Consider the following 22,868-nt stretch of genomic DNA (forward strand, 5'->3'; position numbering starts at 1 on the left):
AGGTGATCCACCTGTCTCAGCCTCTCAAAAGTGCTGGGATTACAGGTGTGAGCCATCGTGTGTGGCCTAAACTTTTTTATGTCTTTTTTTTTTTTTTTGATCATTGAAAGCAGGACGATTTTATTTTATGTTGAGTTTCATATAAACTATTTTAAAGCGCTTTAGAAAAAGACTAAATAATTCAAGGGAAATATTAAGTAATGAATAACAAGAGAGGGAAATAAAAATTAAACAATATAATCAAATGAAGAAGGATATTTTCATCTAAGAATTGAAATAAGAATGAAAGCATCAATGGAATTTAATAATCAAAAATACATGAATGAAATGATATCATGGTAGCCACAGTAAGCCTATCAAAAGTCATAAAGGCTACACTCAGTTACAGAATCGTTCCAAGAACTGTTGTAACCTGTAAGTAAACAGCACAGACTCTACATGCCAGGGGTTGGCAAACTTTTTCTGTAAAGATCCAGATAGTAAATATTTAAAGTTTTGCACGCCATGAGGCCTCTGTCTAGTCAACTCTGCCATTGAGGGACAAAAGCAGCCACAGACAATATATAAATGAATGAACGTGGCAGTGTTTCAATGGAATTTTATTTACGGACACTGAAATGTGAATTTCACAAGATTTTCACACAGGAAATATATATTTTTTCAATCACATAAAAACATAAAAAAAAAACACACACACTATTAGCTCTCAGGCTGAAAAAGAAAAAAAAAACAGTGGACTGGATTTGGCCTGTGGACCACAGTTTCTAGCCCCTTCACCACACATCTGTAACACTGGCACAGGTCAGTACCGCCAGAAGCAAAACTCTGAGAACTAACAGTCCTGACCCATGGGAAAGGATTTATTGTGGTCAAAGTAATTCTTAGATCATAACTGCCCCAAAATAGGAAAGATCAAGAAGCTAACACTTTTTTTTTTTTTTTTTGTGAGACAGAGTCTTGCTCTGTCACCCAGACTGGAGTGCAGTGGCACAATCTTGGCTCACTGCAACCTCCACCTCCAGAGTTCAAGTAATTCTCCTTCCTTGGCCTCCCAAGTAGCTGGGATTACAGGCATGCACCATCACACCCAGCTAGTTTTTGTATTTTTAGTGGAGACAGGATTTTGCCATGTTGGCCAGGCTGGTCTCGAACTCCTGACCTCAAGTGATCTGCCCACTATAGCCTTCCAAAGTGCTGGGATTACAGGCGTAAGTCACCGTGCCCGGCATTATAGCTAACACATTTGTTAATTATGTTTTCTTTTTTTTTTTTTTTTTTTTTCTGAGATGGAGTTTCACCCTTGTTGCCCAGGCTGGAGTGCAGTGGCGTGATCTTGGCTCACTGCAACCTCCACCTCCTGGGTTCAAGTGATTCTCCTTCCTCAGCCTCCCAAGTAGCTGGGATTACAGGCGTGTGCCACCACGCCCAGCTAATTTTTGTATTTTTAGTAGAGACAGGGTTTCGCCATCTTGGCCAGGCTGGTCTCAAACTCCTGATCTCAGGTGATCCACCCACCTCGGCCTCCCAAAGTGTTGGGATTACAGGCATGAGCCACCACACCAGGCTGTTAATTATGTTTTCATTTCCCCTGATTAAAAAGATTCCGCTTTAAGCTTGTTGACTTCAAGAGGTTTCAGTATAAACCTTATGTAGACTTTCTCTCCCCAAAAGTAAAATTATTCTAGTTATAAAAATGAGCTGGGCCGGGCACAGTGGCTCACGCCTGTAATCCCAGCTCTTTGGGAGGCCAAGGCGGGTGGATCACCTGAGGTCGGGAGTTCGAGACCAGCCTGACCAACATGGAAAAACCCCGTCTCTATTAAAAATACAAAATTAGGCAGACATGGTGGTGCATGCCTATAATTCCAGCTACTCGGGAGGCTGAGGCAGGAGAATCGCTTGAACCCAGGAGGTGGAGGTTGCGGCGAGCCGAGATTGCACCACTGCACCCCAGCCTTGGCAACAAGAGTGAAACTCTGTCCCAAAAAAAAAAAAAAGACTTAAGATCATGTACTCTTTTAAGACCTATGTATCTGTAACCAATACAAAATGTGTCCAAACCTTTTAACAAAGTTACACATTTTATACTCCAATAACATGTAATGTAGCTTTTGAGCATTTATTTGCTTCTCCCTTTGCTTAATACCTGGTGGATAAAACAGAAAACGGATTCTATGTCAGCATTCCTGTGGCGCAGATTCAAATCACCGGGTGGTATTTACTACATTTAGATTTCCGTACTCCAATTCAACTATTGTAAATCAGAAATCATCATGATCCTTCAGCTGGGCGTGGTGGCTCACACCTGTAATCCCACCCAGCACTTCGAGAGGCCGAGGCGGGTGGTTCACTTGAGGTCAGGAGTTCAAGACCAGCCTAGCCAACATGGTGAAATCCTGTCTCTACTAAAAATACAAAAATTAGCCAGACATGTTGGTGCATGCCTGTAATCCCAGCTACTCGGGGGGCTGAGGCAGGAGAAGCACTTGAACCTGGGAGGTGGAGGTTGCAGTGAGTCGAGATCACGCCACTGCACCCTAGCCTGGGCGACAGAGCAAGACTCCATCTCAAAAAATAAAAAATTTAAAAAAAATAAAAAAGAAATCATGATCCTTATTTTCACAAGTTTGTAAATATGGGGCTCCCGAATAGGGAACTAGAGTTTAGAAGCCATTGTCTTTAATTGTTTAAACGGTGGCCAGGTGTGTTGGCTCATGCCTGTAATCCCAGCACTTTAGGAAGCCAAGGTGAGTGAATTGCTTGAGCCCAGGAGTTCAAGACCAGCCTGGGCCACATGGCGAAACCAAAATTAGCCAAGTGTGGTGGCTCATGCCTGTGGTCCCAGCTACTGGAGAGGCTGAGGTGGGAAGATCACTTGAGCCCAGGGGGCAGAGGTTGCAGTGAGTCCAGATGGCACCACCGCACACAGCCTTGGCAAAGAGTGAGACCCTGTCTCAAAAAAGAAAAATTGTAATGGTTATGCACATTACTTAAAATGACCTATTTAAGGAATTCAGACATGCTACACGCAAAAATGATCACTGCTATAAGTATACATTGCATTGAGAAAAGAGAAGCTGCCCTTGTTTTCAGATTTGTGTTTATATTGCGTGGGTCCTAAGTGTGGGCGATCACAGCCTAGAGCTGGGCCAGCCGCCGTTGCATAAGTAAGGAAACTGGGTCCCCCTAGTGTTCAGTTCTCGTAATGACTCTCTAAAGGTGCAGAACAAGAAAAGTGGCAAGAGAACTTAGAACTTCGCTTTCCATGTAACAACTCACACCCAAATCAAAACTATTTCAATGACTATCCGTTTCCCACAGGGAAAATTAGACGGGAAACCTGATGCCCAGAACATTTCACCAAATATTATTGAGAAAATACATATTGTGGCCATGTATTTGTGTCATTTATATGCCTTTCCAGCAACTCAAGAACAAGCACACTAACTTCCCTAACAACTTATACACCCTAGAATTTAACCAAAACTTTAAGTACCTTCTCTGCACTGGCACCTCCCATTCTTAGTCCCAACTTTGTCCCTGAGCTCCTGACTTATATCTGCCCGCATGGCAGGGCATGGATATAAAACTAGGCATCTTCTACTTAAAGTGTCCTCAGCAGAACTCTGGATCCTCCTCCTCATACCCACTCCTCCATATATCCAATCGGCTCTCTTTTCTAAATATATCCAGGAGCTGACTGCTTCTGCCAACTGCACCAGGACCCTTGATCCAAGCCAATATCATCTTAGCTGGATTATTACAGTAGTCTTCTAGCTGGCCTGCCTGCTTCCACTCTTGCAACACGCCACCCCCACCTTAATTTTCCATACAGCAACCACAGTAATCCTCTTACAGCACAAGTCTGAAATAAATCCTTAGCAATGGGCCCTGCATGAACTGCCTGATGGATGCTATTACTTTTCCCCCGCTCCTGTTACACTAGCCTCACTGGCTCCTTTTTGGGGGGAGTGGGGGGGAGTCTCGCTCTATCCCCCAGGTTGGAGTGCAGAGGTGCAATCTTGGCTCACTGCAACCTCCACCTCCCAGGCTCAAGCAATTCTCCTGCCTCAGCATCCCGAGTAGCTGGGACTATAGGCGCATGCCACCACACCTGGCTAATTTTTTGTATTTTTAGTAGACACGGAGTTTCACCATGTTAGCCAGGATGGTCTCGATCTGACATTGTGATCCGCCGGCCTCGGCCTCCCAAAGTGCTGGGAATTCAGGCGTGAGCCACTACACTCAGCCCTTTTTGTTTGTTTGTTTGTTTGTTTGTTTGTTTGTTTGTTTGAGATGGAGTTTTGCTCTTGTCACCCACGCTGGAGTGCAATGGCACAATCTCGCCTCACTGCAACCTCCGCCTCCAGGTTCAAGCAATTCTCCTGCCTGAGCCTCCTGAGTAGCTGAGATTACAGGCACCCGCCACCACACCTGGCTAATTTTTTTTTGTATTTTTAGTAGAGATGGGGTTTTGCCATGTTGGCCAGGCTGGTCTCGAACTCCTGACCTAGGTGATCTACCTGCTTTGGCCTCCCAAAGTGCTGGGATTACAGGTGTGAGCCACCACGCCCAGCCTCTCTTACTGTTTCTGGAATTGTTCTTATTGTTGCAAGCTTCAGGCCTTAGCATTTGTGGTTTCCTTTGCTTGGTACTCCCTTCCCTGAGATGTGTATGCAAGGTGGCCCTTCAATTTGATCACTTCCAAATGCCACCTCCCTAAGGAGGCATTCCTATCCTATTCAAAATGGTACTTGTTTCTATCCATTTACTTTGATATTAGGTAATAACGGTATCCACTTTGGGAGGCTAAGGTGGGCAGACTGCTTGATCCTGGGAGTTTGAGACCAGCCTGGTCAACATGGTAAAACCCCTCTCTACAAAAACTACAAAAATTAGCCAGGCATGGTGGCACGTGCCTGTAGTCCCAGCTACTTGGGAAGCTGAGGTGGGAGGACCACTTGAGCCCAGGAGGCAGAGGATATAGTGAGCCAAGATCACACCACTGCACTCTAGCCTGGGTGGCAGGGCAAGACTCTGTCTCAAAAAAATAAATAAAATAAAATAAAATAAAATAAAGCATCTGTTTACCCCTTGACTCTCTGTCTCATCCACTAGTGTATTAGGGTAGGAGTTCTTTCTTCACTGCTATATTCCCAAGGCTTTGAGCAGGGCCTGGCACCCAGTAGGTGGTGCTCCATGAATATTGTTGAATCAAAAAATACATGAATGAATGAATGAGTTATAGACTTTTTTTCCCTTTAGTTACACAAGAGAAAAAAATGATATCCATTGATAATTACAGTTCCAGAGAGTCTGTGCTGCTATGAAACAGCTGGATAACCATAGGACACTGAAAGCACTGTGCTGAGAACCCACCGGTTCAGCATCTGAGGATGGATGGGTCTCAGAGTGCCCAGCAGTAGTGTACTATATAGGTGGGTAAGTTGTAAAGAAGAAAAAACTGATCCATGAGCAGACACTAAAGAAAACAGTGGGATGAAATCAATACTGGGTTAAGTATGGAGGTCTGTGAGTTTTAACATACCGCCTCAATAGATTTTGTTTCAACTATTTTCCAGTAGACTTTTTTTTTTCATAATGCTTTCTTTTAATGCCTCAACTAGTCGCAAGAGCTTTACTAAATATTGCAACTCTTGGCCAGGCACGGTGGCTCACATCAGTAATCCCAGCACTTTGGGAGGCCAAGGCAGGCAGATTGCTTGAGCTCAGGAGTTCCAGACCAGCCTGGACAATGTGGAAAAAACCCCATCTCTAAAAAATAAAAATAAAAAAAAATACACCGGGCATGGTGGTGCACACCTGTAATCCCAGCTACTTGGGAGGCTGAGGTGGGAGGATCACTTGAGCCCGGGAGGTGGAGGCTCCAGTGAGCTGTGATCATGCCACTGCACTCCAGCCTGGGCAACAGATCAAGACCCTATTTCAAAAATAAATAAATATTGCACCTCTCTTTTTTTGGTACTAAGGCAGCAGTACATAGACTGATTTCTCCAACTTTGAGCAACCCCAGATGACTCTACTTGAACAGAAAAGAAATTGACAGTTTAATCGTGTATAACCCCTTGTAAACAATTGGGGGAAAAATGGTTAGGTTCTGGTTGGTGATATTTTACTTCAATGAGGTCATGTAGCACAGTAAAAACAACAAATAACTCAACATTAGGGAGACTTGGAATCTGATCCCATTTTTGCCATTGGTTAAACAACAAGCAAGTTTACTCAGCTGCTGCAGGCTTGTGTCCTCATGCATGAAATGGACTAAACAATCTCCATATTATTAATGCTTTACGACTCCGCTTTCCAAAAATGGAAATGCATTTGAAGACAATATCAGGCCCTTGAAAATGAAGAGGGGAGGGTAAAAAACAAGCTGCAACAGAGAACAGTATCAAGCTTTTAAAGAAACAAGTTAATACCAAAGCCAGTGGCCTTTACAGTGTCTACATACACCCTTTCGGCTTGAATGTCAGCACTGGCTGTACTGACAGAAGATTTACATGACCTTTTCCTGAAATAAGCCTTCCTCTCCTAGTAACTCAATATCACGGGTACATTTTTCCGGGTACACTAGAGTTGGGTACTGATCTAGCGCTGCACTGTCCAATACAATAGACGCAAGCCACATGGGGCTGTTGAGCACTTGAAAATGTGGCCAGTTGGAAGTAAGATGTACTGCAAGTGTAACATACACATGGGAATTTGAAGACGGTACAAAAAAAGGATATAAAACACTCAGCATTGATACTGATTGAAATAATATTTTGGATGCATTGGATTAAACAGAATATAACGTTAACTCCACCTGCTTCTTTACGCATTTGCTAATACGACTACTAGAAAAATTAAGCTTACATATGTGGCTTGCATTATATTTCTGTTGGACGGTGCTACTCTAGATATCAGAATCTAGAAAGTGACAGATTCAAACTCTTCAGTGAACCACTTTTTAAATGCTCTACTCAAGAGTTGATTCTACTCACTGCTCTGCTGCCGTCGCGGTCTTGACTTTCCAAGGCTGTGCCCAGAGCGCGGCACACGTGGCTCTCCCACAGGCAGGCCTGCACGGCAGGCAGCAGTGGAGGAGGTTACCCTGGGTCGCTGACGCCAGGGGAAGCCAAGCGACCGACCCCACACTTCTGAGCCCCGCCGGGGAAGTCCCCGGGCGCGGAAACAGGTGGTGCGCCGGCGGTTCGCAGCTGCTGGGCCCGCCTGCCTGGGCGCAGCCGGGGACAGCGACGCGCTTCCTGCCCGGGAAGGGCCCGAGCGCAGGGCCGGCTATAGCGGTCCCGAAGCTGCCTGCTTCGATTTTAGCACTCCTGCTCCCAAGAGGGAGCAGTGCGGCCCTCTGTCCCTCGCAGGGCTTGAAATGTAAATTATTCATATCAGGGGAATGTGTGTTTCAAAAAGCAAGCTGGACAAGAACCGACAGGTAATCCTCGCCAAATTCTTCTACTTAACCCTCACCATTAGAAGTCTGAGGCCTGAAAAAATCTCTTGACCGGAGAGCTACTAACTCCACAGGTGCCTGGAATCAGGATCCATGACATAAATGAAAAACATTCCACATTCACTGATTTCTAAGAGTATTTAGACAGTAGAAAATTATTAATCATCTTTATTAGCTCAATACTTTGTTCAGCCAGCATTTGCAGAGCAAAATCTGCTTGGATTTATTTAGTGAAAATTATTTTTTAAAACTACAAAGATTTAACCATAGTATATAAAATTTAGTTGCAGGAGGCAAATTATATCTTCAAGCTGAACCCTAAGAAATTACCCAAAAATATATAGTTAGCACTTACGATTGCTGAATAAATGCATCATATAAAATTTACGTTTAGTTCAATTTTTAGCAAGAGTGAATGATTTCTTAGATGATTTTTCTCCTGGTCTCATAGTGCAGAGTAGACACAAATGGACCTTATTTATTCAACTAGGCAAATCTTAGTTCAAAAGAGTTTGTGACAAAGGCTGACCTACAGGACTAAAACCGTGCTTGCCTTGTAGGAAAATAAAAAAAAAAATGTAATCGAATGGACAATAATTTTTTAAGTACATTATTCAAGGAGGAAATAAGCCCTGTAACAGAATCCATAAAACACCATGCTCCATCAGTCTCCTTTTGCTAATAGAATGACCAAGTATTCTCTCCAATTAATTTTAATAGCAAACCACCATTTTCTAAAATGACTTAAATGGGTTCAATCAAGTAGGAGAATGAATCCACGGGAAACCACTGACTCAGATATAAAATGTGCCTTACGTCATACTGCATACATCAAAGACTATACTTTCAGGGGTCATTTCTATAGTTTGTTACATCATACTGCATACATCAAACAATGAAGAATCTAGGTTTCAAATTACAAATATATATATACATTTAAGTCTTACCCTCAAGGTAAGATAGGAAAGTGGGAAATGCTGTCTGCTCACTGGCATTCCATAAAATATGCACTGTAATTTCCAGATTTCCAAGATACATCTATCCAGCAGAGGTGGTTTGTCAAGTCTGAGGTTTTCCACCTGTCCACCCCCGTAGCAATGGGGCTGATGTTCACACTCTGCAGGCCCTCATCGGCATTCATGGCACCCCAACAGATAACCCCATTAAACTCTCACTGACTCAAGTAAACACTTCACAATGTAAGGTGAGAAGGACATTATTACTGAAATAAACCTGAAAGCTGCTCGAAATCTATAGAAAAAGTGCAACACTCACAAATACAAATACCATTACATACTATTTGTAAGATCCCTCATAAATGACTATGTTATAGCTGAGACCTGCAACAGAACTCCCACCACCAAATGTGGTGGGAGTGGAAGGACCATTGTTATTTTCACTTGCAAATATTCCTGAGGTCATATTTTAAGCTGCTAAAAACTGATATAAGCTGTTCATTCTTTCAAGGATAAGGTGACAACCAGCAAGAGAAAAAAACAAGGTAATGCACTTGAGTAAGGAAGACTCTAGAAGAGGAGGGCTGTGGTGAAGATCAGAGCCCATGGACGTCCAAAAATGTGACTTGGCTGGGCCTAACAGAGAGGAGCAGCTCTTCTAAAAACAAAATCACCCCCTGGAAATTATGTTGGTTGGTTCCTTGGGGCATCTACAGTTCTTCTTCAAGTTATTCACTTGCTCGTTACCGCCAGTCCCAGCTTTCTTGGGAGACCTAAACATATTTGGGGAATGGAAATAATGTGCCTGCTGCCACAGACCAGGCCAGTAAGATGAGAAGATAAAGAGTTTCTAGAGTTTTTATTATTCAAAATGAGTTTCATTTCAATTCAGGTACTTGAAAGAAGGTTCTAGTCTGTTACTTTGACACAGCACAAGATCAGTAGTTTATTCCGATGAAGTATTCCACCCAAATGAAAGCATAACATGCAAGTATTTATTTATTTCAACCACTCCTATTTGAAGGTCCTTATTTTTGGAGAACAGCCAGGCATTTTATTATCCACTCTTTCCATTCCTTAAAGGCTTCCACAGGTTTCGGTAAATTCCCATTATCCTCACGACTGTGTTCTGGAGTTGTTCCAGGTGTGTCAGAAGATTCATCATCAATCCACCTCACCAGTGCCTGGAAAAGCATGAAAGATGCATACTTCAACAAACCACAACAAAATACTATCGGGCAAGAGAGGAGCATTGGCTTCTAGATCATAGGGTGACATATTACCCCATGAAGATGCTGCATTTGATAATGATGGTGTGAATATGAAATAATGCTTATGATATACTGAGTGAAATGGCACATACCAAATATACACAGAATTACAAATGATGTCAAAAGTATGCATTGAAAAAAGATGAAAAAGAAATATACTCATTCTTACACTTTGTTACTAGCATGATAGGATATTATTTTTTCTCAACTTGCTAAATATTCCCCCAAGGCATTATATTGACGTGTACATATATACACATGTAAGTGTCCACACAGGCCTGGGTAGACATATGTATGTGAAAACACGTGGTAGACATTTCTGTGCAGTCACCTGAATGCACAGTCATACCCGAGAATAGACACATGAATGTATATTGATGTTTGTGGGCAAGTGTGGGCACACACACATGCATACTGAGATTAGGTACTTTCCTTCTTCTTTTTTAAAGAAAGTCATTTTTTCCTCCTAATGAACATCATACCTCTATCCCATATTTGGAAAGATAAATCCTGTCCACACACTTACCGGGTTTAAAAAATGAACTTTGCCACACATATCAATACTTATTCTGTTCTGCAAAGTCAAGCTCTCTTGCCTTAAATGGAAGAGAAGCAGGGAAACTTCTTCCACTATTTCTCATTGAACTGTAAGCATAAATCACTCAAAGGCAAGCTGAAGTTTTTAAGAAGGGCATTTCTTCACGTTTTTAAACCACAGCTTCCTGCTTATCTTTACACTAATTTCCTCTGATAAATTATAACTCTAGAGAAGGATATAATAGAAACGTCAGTTTGCTACTCAGATAACCACTTCCCCCTCTTTACACTGTCCACCCCCCAAATTACTTTGTATCTTTCTACAATGCTGAAGCCAATAGCACACTGCAACTTGCGCAAACAGATAGGGCAAAGGTTTAGAGGACGCCGGTCAGCTTCTTCCAAGTGGTTGGAGCCTTGCATTAGGCATGCAAGCCACTGGCAGTGTCGCAGTCCAAATATGTGTCCGATCTCATGGGTTAAAGTCTGCAAGACAATCATGTTGAGGCTTTATAAGACCACCATCACATTAAGCTACGCATCTCTTCTTTTTCTTGCTTTTCCAAGAAACATAGGAATCAACTCCCTTACCATTATCACCAAAACTTCACTCCATCCAGACCTTCAAAGACTTAATAATCCCTCATTTCCCCAAATGTCTTACTGCCTTTCTTGCTATAGACTTCCTCAACCTCAACATCGCTGACATGTTGGACCAGGTTGTGAGAGGCTGTCCTGTGCATTGTGCGATACTTTGCAGCATCCCTGGCTCTACCCACTAGATACCAACAGAACTCCCTCCCTGATGGTGAAAATCAAAAATGTCTCCAGACATTGCTAATATCCCCTGGATGGCAAAATCACCCCTGGCTGAGAACCCTTGATCTAGACTAGGGTACTCACTGTAATTCGGATTCTGGGGCCCTTCCCTAGAGATGCTGATTTCAGTAGGTCTGGGAGAAAGGGGGCTTGATCTGCATGTTAATGAGAACATCAGGTGGCAATGACACAGGGGGCCCATGGAACACACTTTGACAATATAGTTCTCAGAGGTGTAGCTGTCAAACCCCAACAAATAGTACAGGTAAAAGCAGAATTTCTCTAGCTGAAGGAAAAGCCCATCTCTCTGGCTATGGAGAAAGGGGAGATAGGCTTTCCACAAAACCGAGTTGGGGATATCAGGAACCGCCAGGACAACTACAGTCGAGGGTAGCCTGGAGCCCAGGGCAGGAAGGCCCATGCTCCCAGAGAGGCCAGAGCAGAGGTCCTCCAGAGGCCTGGGGAAAGCAGCTTTGCCCAATGACCACAGTAGCTTGAAAAAGCAGGTTACCCACTCACACCAGAATTCAGGAATTACACTAATAGCACATGGGTACGGCCAAGGCTGTGTGTAACTAGTAGTACAAAAAAACTGGCACCGATATTGTAAATTTCAGTATGAAGGTATCCATTTAAATTGTTTTACTGATCATTTCAGTCAAGCACTATGCATCAAAATTATAAAAACGATACAAACTCATTTATAATATTATCTTAAGGACTGACAATATACAGTTTACGGAACTAAGATCTCTTTTAAACAATCGTCCTGTCGGATTTTTTTAATAACTTACCTTACAGGATCGAAGTAGTAAAACACTAGTTATTTCTGGAATATAATAGTTGTCAAAAATTGAATAGTCACTTGAAGATGTTTTCTTGAGCTTCTTCACTTTGCCTTCATAGCGCATGCTATAAAAATCACTGCCATACCTGGCAAAGCTGAATATCCCCACACCTACAAAATGAGGACAAGCAGCGACAGAATGAGTAAGGTCCCTGAGGAAAGACCAAAGAAAGAAGAGCCTGCTGGCCCATCTGGCCAGTGAGTGCACCTCTGTGTCACTGCGTCCACACCATCTGACACACTTAAAGTTTGCCACCAAAAAGGAAGACTTTTGCCCCAGATTTCCCTATCAAAATATTTTGCTGCTATCCACTTTGCCTTGCCCTGTAAAACTTAATGGACTTGAGGTCAAATACTTAAGAAACTGAAGTTTCAGAGTCTTTTCCCACAAAAGAAGTCTTTTTCTGAAAGTAGCAAGTACTCCAAATCAAGTACTCAAAAAGGAATCATAAAAAATAACCACATGGGTTGGGCGTGATGGTTCACACTTGTAATCCTAGGACTTTGGGAGGCCGAGGCAGGTGGATCACCTGATGTCAGAAGTTCAAGACCAGCCTGGCTAACATGGTGAAACCCTGTCTCTACAAAAATACAAAAATTAGCCAGGCATGATGGTAGGTGCCTGTAATCCCAGCTACTCGGGAGGCTGAGGGGGGAGAATGGCTTGAACCCAGAAGGCGGAGTTGCAGTGAGCCGAGATCGCACCATTGCACTCCAGCCTAATGACAGAGTGAGACTCCGTCCCAAAAAAAAAAAAAAAAAATCACATGAACAATAGGCAGTCATGATTTCACTCTTTAAGGACACACTAAACAGATCTGTTACACGTGTATCTGGAGGGGTTGCTGGCCTTCCCTCACGCAGCACTGACTGAGGACAACTGCCCTGATGTCTTGAAGACCATGCTTTAAACCAGGCTTTAGACAGAATAACCTCTTCCCCGCCCCACCCCCACTCCCTTTTTAAAGAGCAGCCCAACTCTATTATGTCACTGGTGTCTGGTGACCAGAATAAATACCCTTGTAACTGACTTCCTGTGTTACATTTAGAGTTATATCAACCATCTCTGCAAGCACAAGAGAACACGGTTTGCTACATAACTCACCCTACAGAGTAGTGCTTCCGAATTCGACTTGTTTCCATGATGACTTTTATTTATGTCTCTCATTCAGATTTTAAAGTAATACATTTTTAAAGAAAATAAACCCATAGTAGATTTGTCCAATCTAATTTGATTCAAAAACAACTTCCTCACCTCCCTTTACCCAGAAAGTGTAGACTGATACTCGAAAATTAAGGAAAGATAGCATTCCGGGAATTAAGAAAACACTACATCTATTCCTGTATCACAAGTAACCCCCTCTGGCCAATCAAGTGTGAGCATATTTCACTACGGTAATACTTTCAGCAAGGACATTTCTTTCTTCCAATAATCCTACGAATAGATTATTTTCTTTCGTAGTCGACGCGTCTCACTTTAAAAATATCAATCTTTGTAAACTTGGAGAAAACAAGACCACTGTGTTAAGATATTGTCACTGTCTAATCCTGCTACTTTCCTATGTAAATCTTTTATGTCATGTAATATTTTAAAAACTTAGCAAAAAAAGAATTAAAGTAAATACAGTTTGGGGAAATGTTTCCTGACCTCCTCAAACACATAAGATAAATTAGCTAGCAGTATCTAGATAAATGAACAAATGGTTTTAAAATTATTTTTTTAGCTGGGTATGATGACTCACACCTGTAATCAAAGCACTTTGGGAGGCTGAGGCGGGAGGATCGCTTGAGCCCAGGACTTCCAGATGAGCTTGAGCAACACCGGGAGAGCCCATCTCGCCAAAAAAAAAATACAGTAAAATAGCCGGATGTGGTGGTCCTGTAGTCCCAGCTACTCGGGAGGCTGAGGCAGGATGATCCCCTCAGCCCAGGAGGTTGAGGTTGCAGTGAGCCATGATCACACCACTGCACTCCAGCCTGGGTGACAGAGGGACATCCTGTCTCGAAAGAAAAATAAAAGGTAGATAGAATTATTTTTCAATGTTTCCATCTCTATCAGGTTAATAATAAAAGAGAAAACTTATGATAAAAAGCTACCTCACACCACCAAAATCAGTAAGAGAGTAGTGACCCACATCTCCAAGAGTGCATGTTGGTAGGGCCGTGGGGGCCACAAGAAACCTCACAAAAATGGAGAATAAAGAATAAAGGAGTAAGTGGGAAGAGTCTCTATAACCCTACAGCCCCCACCTCTAGTAGAAACATTTGTCCCAAAAAGCTTACCACCCCACACAAATCCTAAGGCTAATGTAACATCCAGACAGACCATAAACTCTCAGGATAGTCCCTGTACTTACTCCCCATCCCCAGAACACTAATGAACCACTCCCCTTGGGGGACCTTTTCCCTTTCAAGTCTGTCTTGGATTCTTGGGGATGAAGTTAGAGAAGTAAGAACAAAAATGAAGGGGAGGGGAGAAGATAAGTACAGAGATGACAAAAAAAAAAAGGTTAAAAATATGACTGGTTTCCAGAACCTCTCCCATCCCCAATATTAGCATGCAGAGTTCCGAATGAGTCAAGGTTTACTATATACCTTAAATCAAAGATGGAAGTTTTGACTCTTTACATTAAAAAACAAACGCCGTAGGATGAGAAAGAAGCATACACTTAGTCTATGGCTATTCTATCTGTGCAAGATGACTATGAAAAGAATTGAAAACCAGTTAGTAAGATTTTCACATCCATTAATAATAGCTCAAACTGTAATTGCTTTAATTCACCTTGCTACTGAATTACTGACGTTTACTAGCTGTTATGCTGAATGCCTATATATGTGCCAGGCCTATATATACTTTTTTTTTTTGAGCCACAGTCTCACTTTATTGCCCAGGCTGGAGTGCAGTGGCATGATCATGGCTCACTGCAGCCTCAACCTCCTGGGCTCAAGCAATCCTCTCACCTCAGCCTCCTGAGTAGCTAGGACTACAGGTATGTGCCACCATGCCCAGCTAATTTAGTTTTTTAAATTTTTATTTTTTTGTAGACATGTAGTCTCACTATGCTGTCCAGGCTTATCCACACTTTTTATGTACAGGCACTTTTATGTAAATTATCTCCAAATGACTCCATGATGTGGGTATTGTTACCTTTAAGGTCATATAGGTAGTGAGTGGCCAACTGGAACCTAGATTATCAGAATCTACCAACAGCACACTTCCCATTATGGCATAATGTCTCAACTGAAAATACCGTACAGTTTTAAATATCAATATGATTCTTGGTTGGAACTTTTTCCCTCTTTTAACATCTTCAAATATTCTCAAGCTGAAGAAGCTTCTAACAACAATGCCAAAAAAGGAATACCATCTGTCAAAGAGGCCTGTCCAAAGACAAAATTCCACGAGTCTCTTGGGTAAAGATCAATCATTGTTATTCCCACAACACAGAAGGCATCTTCAGGTTTCTTCTTTTTCAAGAACTTCAGGATGTCCCCTATTTAAAAAGAAATACATAAATGTATGAGTGTATATTACATACATATACTCAGTTCAAATTGCAAGTCGTGTAATTCACCTGCATGAATTTGTAGGTTGTGTGTGTTCTCATTGACTCTAAAGGAACATCTTGTTGCAGAAACAGGAACTGGTTCTAGGAGTTTTACTCTCAAGCCATAGAAATATGCTTTACAGTAGCCCGTGAGCCATTTAATATATTCTTCACTGATAATTCTGGTGTTTCCTAGAGAGCCTATAATATGGAAGAACATTTAAAAACAGACTTTAAGATGATTATTCAGTGTTTACCCAGTCTATGAGTAAGAAGATTCAAATTAGAAACAAAAGCAAGTCTAAATTTTCAATAACCTTTATCATTCACTAGTGTTGCTATGAATTAAAAAGAAACAAAATGTTATCTTTTAAGTCAGTTTGGCTACAAAACTTGTACCACCACAATGAATATCAAAAACGATCCTAAAACGGCCCATCTGAATCAGACCAATAGCCTGGACTATTTCTGACAACAGCGCCATTGCAAAACCAAACCAAAACCAGCACATTACTAGTATTTACCAATGGACTGTATATAAATGCTGCGTTTGTTTGGAGAGGGTGTCTTTCTGTAAGGATCACTGAAGAACTGTTCAAAGTCTTGGGGAGCCTCAGGGTGGGAGGTGATCCAATCTGATGGAGAATGCAAGGTAATGGGTCCAAAGAGATCACTGGCTCGCTGGAAGGCTTCATTCATTAAACGTTGTTCCCCAGCATCTAATTTCTCATACTGTGACACAAGCACTGGGTTCTTTGAAATGAGAGCTGTTTTTAGTGTCTGTTCAGAGTGCCGTATTATTTGCATCTAACAAAAAAACACAAGTAGTCAAATATAAAAATACATATCCATATTGGGGACTTAACCTAACCTCCATATTTTAGCTCTGATTTCTCCCTAGAGTGAAATGACTGATTGCTGATGCTTTAGAGTGGTCACACTTAGAGTGGTTTCCTCATGTACAATCAATTTCTTGGGGATCTAAGAAATTAAGACAATTATGAAATCCATTCCTCCATCTCTATGGAACCTGCTCCCATTACAAAAACTAGTGGTGGCCAGGCGTGGTGGCTCATGCCTGTAATTTCAGCACTTTGGGATAGGAGGATTGCTTGAGGCTAGGAGTTTGAGAACAGCTCAGGCAACATGGTGAGACCCTGTCTCTACAAAAAATTTAAAAATTCCCTGGGTATAGTTGTGCACATCTGTGGTCCTAGCTACCAGGGAGGCTGAGACAGGAGGATCACTTGAGCCCAGGAGCTTGAGCCTGCAGTGAGCCATGACTGTGCCACTGCACTCCAGCCTGGGCAAGAGTCCAAAACAAACAAAAAAACCTCATGGTGACCATAGGAGCAGGACCTCACACCCAACTTCCTTCTTTTGGGGAATAATATTGGCCTGGCACAGTGGCTCACGCTTATTATCCCAGCACTTTGGGAGGCCAAGGCAGAAGGATTACTTGAGCCTAGGAGTCTGAAATCAGCCTCGACATCATGGCAAAACCCCATATCTACAAAAAAATTAGCCGGATGTGGTGGTGTGCACTTGTAGTCCCAGCTACTTCTCAGGCTAACGTGGGAGGATCATCTGAGCCCAGGAGATCAAGGCTGCAGTGGGCCGTGATTGTATCACTGCACTCCAGCCTGGGCAATAGAGACTCTGTCTCAAAAAATAATATTATGAATTAACTCATTAGTGCCACATGAAAAATACTCATCGTTTCTAATGTGACTCAAAGATCTTCAACATCAAACAAAAACAAAACTAATGTAAGCCCTATCGTTTCTGCAATTTAACTGCAGGCTAAGAAACTACAGCTTAGCCACTGAAGTTTACAGCCTCAAAGTCACGTCAGATTAGGGAAGACATCAGATGACTAATCAAAAGCCAGCCTCACAATGACAGGTTTCCTCCATTCACATCGTGTTCCTATATAGAGCTTTCATCCTTCCTCTTGAATGGGTCCGATGTTCCACCACGAGGCTTTTTGAATTAGACAAGGAAAAAGTTGAACATCTCTATATGGATCATCTCTGTCATATTTTCTAATTATCTAGATTTTGCCAGTTTAATGACAGACGATTGATGGGAAAACTTAAGCTAATGTCTGCTCTGATTGAACCTATAAATTCTGGGGTTGAAGAGGCTGGCTAAAATTCCAGATCAAATGTCTCTGTACTCAAAGCTCTGATATGAGCACAGGCTCATCCTCACTCCTACACAACTGGGCTGAAATCTGACTTCTACAGGACAAAACATAAAACAAGATGCACTTTCCTGTGGTCTACCTACCTTGATTAGGAAGAAAGGCTCCCATGGAAGGTTTTATCTTACAAGGACGGACATGTCTGGGCCTGGCTGGAAAAAAGTTGTGGAGTGTGCCTTCATCTTAATATTAAAAAGGCAGTGTGAAAGGTCAGGAAGCCTCCTCTTGCCTCCCAAGCCTAATCTAGGGAAGCTGTGGGAGAAGATGGGCAGGGGGCGCAGAATTCGGTCACTGCAGTGGGCTGGAGGCCTAGGATGCTTTGGTCCCAAAACCAGAACATCCCGGGCAAACGGGGAGGAGCTGGCCACCCTGGCTGGTTGCCTATAGCAACTCGTACTGTGGGCTCTGGTCCGGGCAGGCACAACCCAGTCTCCGGCTGGGGGTGGAGTGGGGGTTCCCCAGGGACTCTCGCTTCGCCTTCTTCCCCAGGAGCGTCGGGAAAGGCCTCCCTGGCTCCCTAGAGGCACTCGGTCCCCGCTGACCTCGCGACTTCCGCCACGTCCGCCCCTCCTACATCCTCATCCCGCTCCACCGACCGCGACTGGCCCCCGCCTCTACGACCCGGCTACCCTGCCTAGAGGCCCCGGCCCAGCTCTGACAGCACCCGCGAACCGCCCTCACCCAACAGGCCTCGACACCACCCACCCGCGGCAGCCCTCATGCGCGTGCGCACCGCGTCCCTTCGCACTACGCCACGCCACGCCCACTGGCGCACGCCTCGTCGCGCACGCCCTGTGGGCCCGGCCTCGCTCACTACCCGCCAGTGCCATGCCCCTGAGCGCGCGGCCGCCTGGGCAGGCGCAGAGCTGGAGTTCGGCGGCCGCGGCCCGCCTCTTCCAGAATGGAGGGTAGCGAGGGGACGAGAAGCCTCAGCTGTCCGCCCGGCAGTCGCCAGTTCCCCGCCTGCCCTCGCGGCGGCTCCGCGGCCTGGTTCTCGAGAGCCACGGACGCGCCCGCGTCGCTGGGGTCTCCGGTGTTGGAACGTCCTCGGCAGGCCGCGGGTTTGAGAGACATCCCCGGCGTGACGAATGCAACCAGCGTGGCCCCAAATGAGTCGGCGGCCGCCTCAGGTTGACGTAGAGCCCCAGCGCTCCCCGAGGCCGTCACCCGCAGCACTTTCCCTTCTTTGTTGGGGGCCGCGGGGGCTGGAACCGAGACCCGCAAGTGTGGGGCGCGTCCTCGTGGAGTCCCTGGCGCTCCCAGGCCAAAACCCGGATCCCAAGGGGAGGCCGTGAGTTCGGAAAGGCAGCGCGGGGCCGGCATTAGGGCTGAGCTAGCTGTGTGGCCTCGGGTGGGACGTTCAGTCGCCCTGGGCCTCGCCATTCTCTTTTTCTTTTTCTTGCTTGCTTTTTTTTTTTTTTTGGAAGACGGAGCCTTGCTCTGTCCTCCAGGCTGGAGTGCAGTGGCACAATCTCGGCTCAGTGCAACCTTTGCCTCCTGGCTTCAAGCGATTTTCCTGCCTCAGCCTCCCCAGTAGCTGGAACTACAGGTGCCCGCTAGCACGTCCGGCTAATTTTTGTATTTTTAGTAGCGACGGGGTTTCACCATGTTGGCCAGGCTGGTCTCGAACTCCTGACTGCAGGTGATCCGCCCGCCTTGGCCTCCCAGAGTGCTGGGATTACAGGCATGGGCCACCGCGCCCGGCTTTTTTTGTTTTTTTTTAATACGGGTTTTCACCCTGTTACCCAGGCTGGTCTCGAACTCCTGAGCTCGGGTGATTCCACACCCCTCGCTCTCCCACAGTGCTGGAATTACAGGCGTGAGCCACCGCACCCGGTATCAGTTATTTTGAAGTCAGGCCATATTACCATCCTCTGGATTTTCCTCCTCATAATTCTCCTTCCCAGTCTCCAGGAAGGACAGGCACATTTTCTTGATGACTTCAGCACTTGTAACCCCTTCTTGGCTCTCCTTAGAGGACATTAACTCTGTGTGTCTAACCTTTCAGCTTCGAGGATCTCTTTAGCCCTTCCTTATTTGTTCACCCTCCTGGATCATGAAATCTCCAAATTTGTCCTTTGAACCCAGTGCCCAGATCCACCCTCACCTGAACCCATTCTTGAATAAAATGGATTCCTACCATGACTATTCTCAAAGTTTGAAGTTGAGAATACTGATGCGCCACTCCTGCTTCGATGCTTGAGAAGTCGTGGGCTTTCTTGCATGTGCCTTTTGACTGGGCGCCTGTCTCCCGACAGCCTGAGGTGGTGTAGCATAGGGGCGAAGGTGGACTGTGCTTGAATCCCAAAACCCTCACTAGCGTGGGACCTGTGCCAGTTACTTGACTTCTTTTGTAAAACGGAGACAATTATAGCACATCTTTTTTTATTATTATTACTTGACACGAAGTCTCGCTCTGTCGCCCAGGCTGGAGTGCAGTGGTGCGATCTCGGCTCACTGCAACCTCTGCCTCCTGGGTTGAAGCGATTCTCGTGCCTCAGTCTCCAGAGCAGCTGGGACTACAGGCACCCGCCACCACGCCCGGCTAATTTTTTTTTTTTCTGTTTTTAGTAGACACAGGGTTTCATTGTGTTAGCCAATTTTTGTATTTTTAGTAGAGACGGGGTTTCACCATGTTGGCCAGGCTGGTCTTGAATTCCTGACCTCAGGTGATCCACCTACCTCGGCCTCCCAAAGTGCAGGGATTACAGGTGTGAGCCACTGTGCACCACCTACAGCACATCTTAACAGAATTTTAGGGATCAAATGAGTTCCTTTGGATATTGTGCCTGTTTTTGACTGAACGGCTGTCTTCTGACATCCTGAGTGGCTTCTTTAGCTTAGTTGTCACCTCTTCTATAGCCTCATCCTGCCTCATGACAAAACTCTTCTGCCTGTTCATTGCCTTGTGTGTACATAATAATACTGCAATCGTCTGAGTCACAGTGATTGTAACCTAGTTCTTACATGTCACCCTTACTCAACTGCGAGATGCTTGAGGGTAAACACTCTCATACGAGGTGTCTGAAGCGTAAAAGGTATTCACTAGATTTTAATTCAGTTTTTTGGTATTCATTAAAAAGAACTTCATTTTGCATTTAAACTGTTTAAATTTCTGAATCATGAACTTTGTTCTTGCTCCCAAATTTTAGGATAGCATATTTCTGCATGGTCTAACATTTATTTTCTTAAATAACTGACCAGGCATGGTGTCTCATGCCTATGATCCCAGCACTTCGGGAGGCTAAGACAGGAGAAAGGAGAATCACTTGAGCCTAGGAGTTCCAGACCAGCCTGGTCAACATAGGGAGACCCCATCTCTAAAAAAAAAGAAAAAAGTAAAAAAAAAAAAGCTAGGTGTAGTGACACATGCCTGTAGTCTCAGCTACTTGGGAGGCTGAGGTGGGAGGATGGGTTGAGCCTGGGAGATCAAGGCTGCAGTGAGCCGTGATTCACAGCACTTCAGCCTGGGCAACAGAGTGAGACCCTGTTAAAAATAAACAGACAAACACCTTAGTGTTTCGGGGGGGTTAGGTTTTTTTTTTTCATTAGAAGGAAAAGACACTTTCTCTTACTAAGGTATTTTTGCCTGTTAACTAATATGCAGTTGCAGAATGAGCCATAGGCTGTCTGCATTTCAAAAAGCACTACAAGTTCTGATATTTAGAAATGAGTATATATGCCAGTGGCCCAAGGTTGGAAAAGAAAGTTGGTAACAACATTAGAAGGTGGCAGAAAGCAGGAAAGAAATGTAACATATATGGCAGATGAAGGGTTTTAAAATAGCTTTTACATATCAGCACGGAAAAACACCATGACGTAAAAATGAGCAAAAAATATGAACCATATAACCCGAATGCTCCATTAACATCCATGTGTTCAACTTTACTGAACACATGAATGAAGTAAAATGAAAACCACGCTAATAATTTTTTCTTACCTGCTAATTTGGCCAAACTGTTTATTTTGAAATAATTTCTAGCTAAAAGAAAAGTGGCAAAAATAGTATAAAGAATCCCTACATTCTCTTCACCCAGATTCCCCAGTGCTTAACATTTTACCTCATTTCTTTATCATTCTCATCCTTTTTGTGTCTTTATCTCTGTCTCTATATGTAAATATACATTGTTTTCCTGAACCATTTGAGAGTAAATTGCAGGCTGGGCGAGGTGCCTCATGCCTGTAATCCCAGCACTTTGGGAGAGTGAGGTGGGTTGATCACTTGAGGTCAGGAGTTTGAGACCAGCCAGACCAAAACGGTGAAACCCCGTCTCCACTAAATATACAAAAATTAGTGGGGCATGGCGTTGCATGCCTGTAATCCCAGCTACTTGGGAGGCTGAGGCAGGAGAATTGCTTGAACCCAGGAGGCAGAGATTGCAGTGAGCTGAGATCACATCACTGCACTCCAGCCTGGGCAACAGAGCAAGACTGTCTCCAAAAAAAAGTAAATTGTAGACATGATGCCCTGCACTCCAAAATACCTCAGAGTATATTCCCAAAAATCAAGCACAGTTTCAAAAGTAGCCACGGTACAACTAAAACATGAGTCTGTACTGACATTTCCAGTTCCAGTCCAGCCTGACACCACAGAGTTCATTCATTCTAGCCTTCCATTTTTCCATATGTATGATGTCCTTTGCCAGTAGAGAGAAACCTGGCTCCTGTTATTCACAATTTATTTATTTATTTGCTCTGTACTAGAATATGTACTAAAAATAATTTCAGAATTCCTAATCCATAGCACTGCAGGAAAACAATTCTACCAATTAGTATTTATTTAGGGTTGTTTACAGCCAGAAGATATATGTTAAAATACTGTGTTCGAGTTACCTACCTGGGTTAGTTCTTCCCCCTCCCAATTCTGCCCTTCAGTGTAGTATTGTTATTAACATGAAATATAGTTAGGTTCATTTATTTTTGTTTGCATTCCATTTTACGAATTTCCCCCCAACCTTGATCTTTTTTTGAATGTGTGATACATTAACATGGTTACTAAAAAGTTGTCTTTGATGATAACATCCAATGATGGTAGATTATCCTGGCGGAACTGTGTATAAACAGGTCGAATCTTTATGGTGAACAACCTGACATGGAGTATTAATAGCTTTTAAAATGTTCATACCCGTTGACCCAATAAGAGATCTCACAGACTGATGGTTAAGGATAGTCACCAAATATTATTTGTAATTATGAAAATTAGAAACAATCAA

At 43.7% G+C, this 22,868-nt stretch overlaps 2 protein-coding genes and 1 pseudogene across 10 annotated transcripts in view; 1 reads left to right on the top strand and 2 right to left on the bottom strand.

Moving 5' to 3' along the window:
* The window catches only part of ARSG (arylsulfatase G), a 176,380-nt gene extending 168,804 nt beyond the window's left edge, over positions 1-7,576 (bottom strand). The window contains exon 1 of the mRNA XM_055243904.2: positions 7,005-7,576. The gene's annotated coding sequence lies outside the window, so the exon portion shown is untranslated. The remainder of the gene's footprint in view (positions 1-7,004) is intronic.
* A 729-nt stretch (positions 7,577-8,305) lies between these two features.
* LOC129463392 (uncharacterized) lies at positions 8,306-8,381 on the top strand (annotated as a pseudogene).
* Positions 8,382-9,269: 888 nt separating this feature from the next.
* AMZ2 (archaelysin family metallopeptidase 2) lies at positions 9,270-20,750 on the bottom strand. Of its 9 annotated transcripts, none has more exons than XM_055243920.2 (8): positions 18,361-20,750; positions 17,742-17,807; positions 15,974-16,256; positions 15,477-15,650; positions 15,267-15,395; positions 11,849-12,012; positions 10,545-10,721; positions 9,270-9,611 (listed from the first exon to the last, which is right to left on the bottom strand). In XM_055243920.2, the coding sequence occupies exons 3-8, from the start codon at positions 16,254-16,256 to the stop codon at positions 9,456-9,458; spliced, it is 1,083 nt and encodes a 360-aa protein (XP_055099895.1). In that variant the 5' UTR covers positions 17,742-17,807; positions 18,361-20,750; the 3' UTR covers positions 9,270-9,455. The 9 variants fall into 9 exon arrangements, with proteins under 9 accessions (XP_055099895.1, XP_055099900.1, XP_063473593.1 ...); XM_055243925.2 differs by having other exon boundaries at positions 18,389-18,448; XM_063617523.1 differs by having other exon boundaries at positions 17,742-17,803; positions 18,361-18,418.
* Positions 20,751-22,868: the final 2,118 nt, after the last annotated feature.

The sequence above is a fragment of the Symphalangus syndactylus genome, chromosome 14 (assembly GCF_028878055.3).
Source record: "Symphalangus syndactylus isolate Jambi chromosome 14, NHGRI_mSymSyn1-v2.1_pri, whole genome shotgun sequence".
Taxonomy (NCBI): domain Eukaryota; kingdom Metazoa; phylum Chordata; class Mammalia; order Primates; family Hylobatidae; genus Symphalangus; species Symphalangus syndactylus.

Bases quoted from the DNA above. Each gene is read 5' to 3' on its own strand.
- AMZ2 (XM_055243920.2), bottom strand. From the start codon at position 16,256: ATGCAAATAATACGGCACTCTGAACAGACACTAAAAACAGCTCTCATT. The intron at 12,013-15,266 runs GTATTCCTTTTT...CTCATTTTGTAG, and splicing joins ACAGGCCTCTTTGACAGATG to GTGTGGGGATATTCAGCTTT. The intron at 10,722-11,848 runs GTAAGTTATTAA...ATTGTCTTGCAG, and splicing joins TACTACTTCGATCCTGTAAG to ACTTTAACCCATGAGATCGG.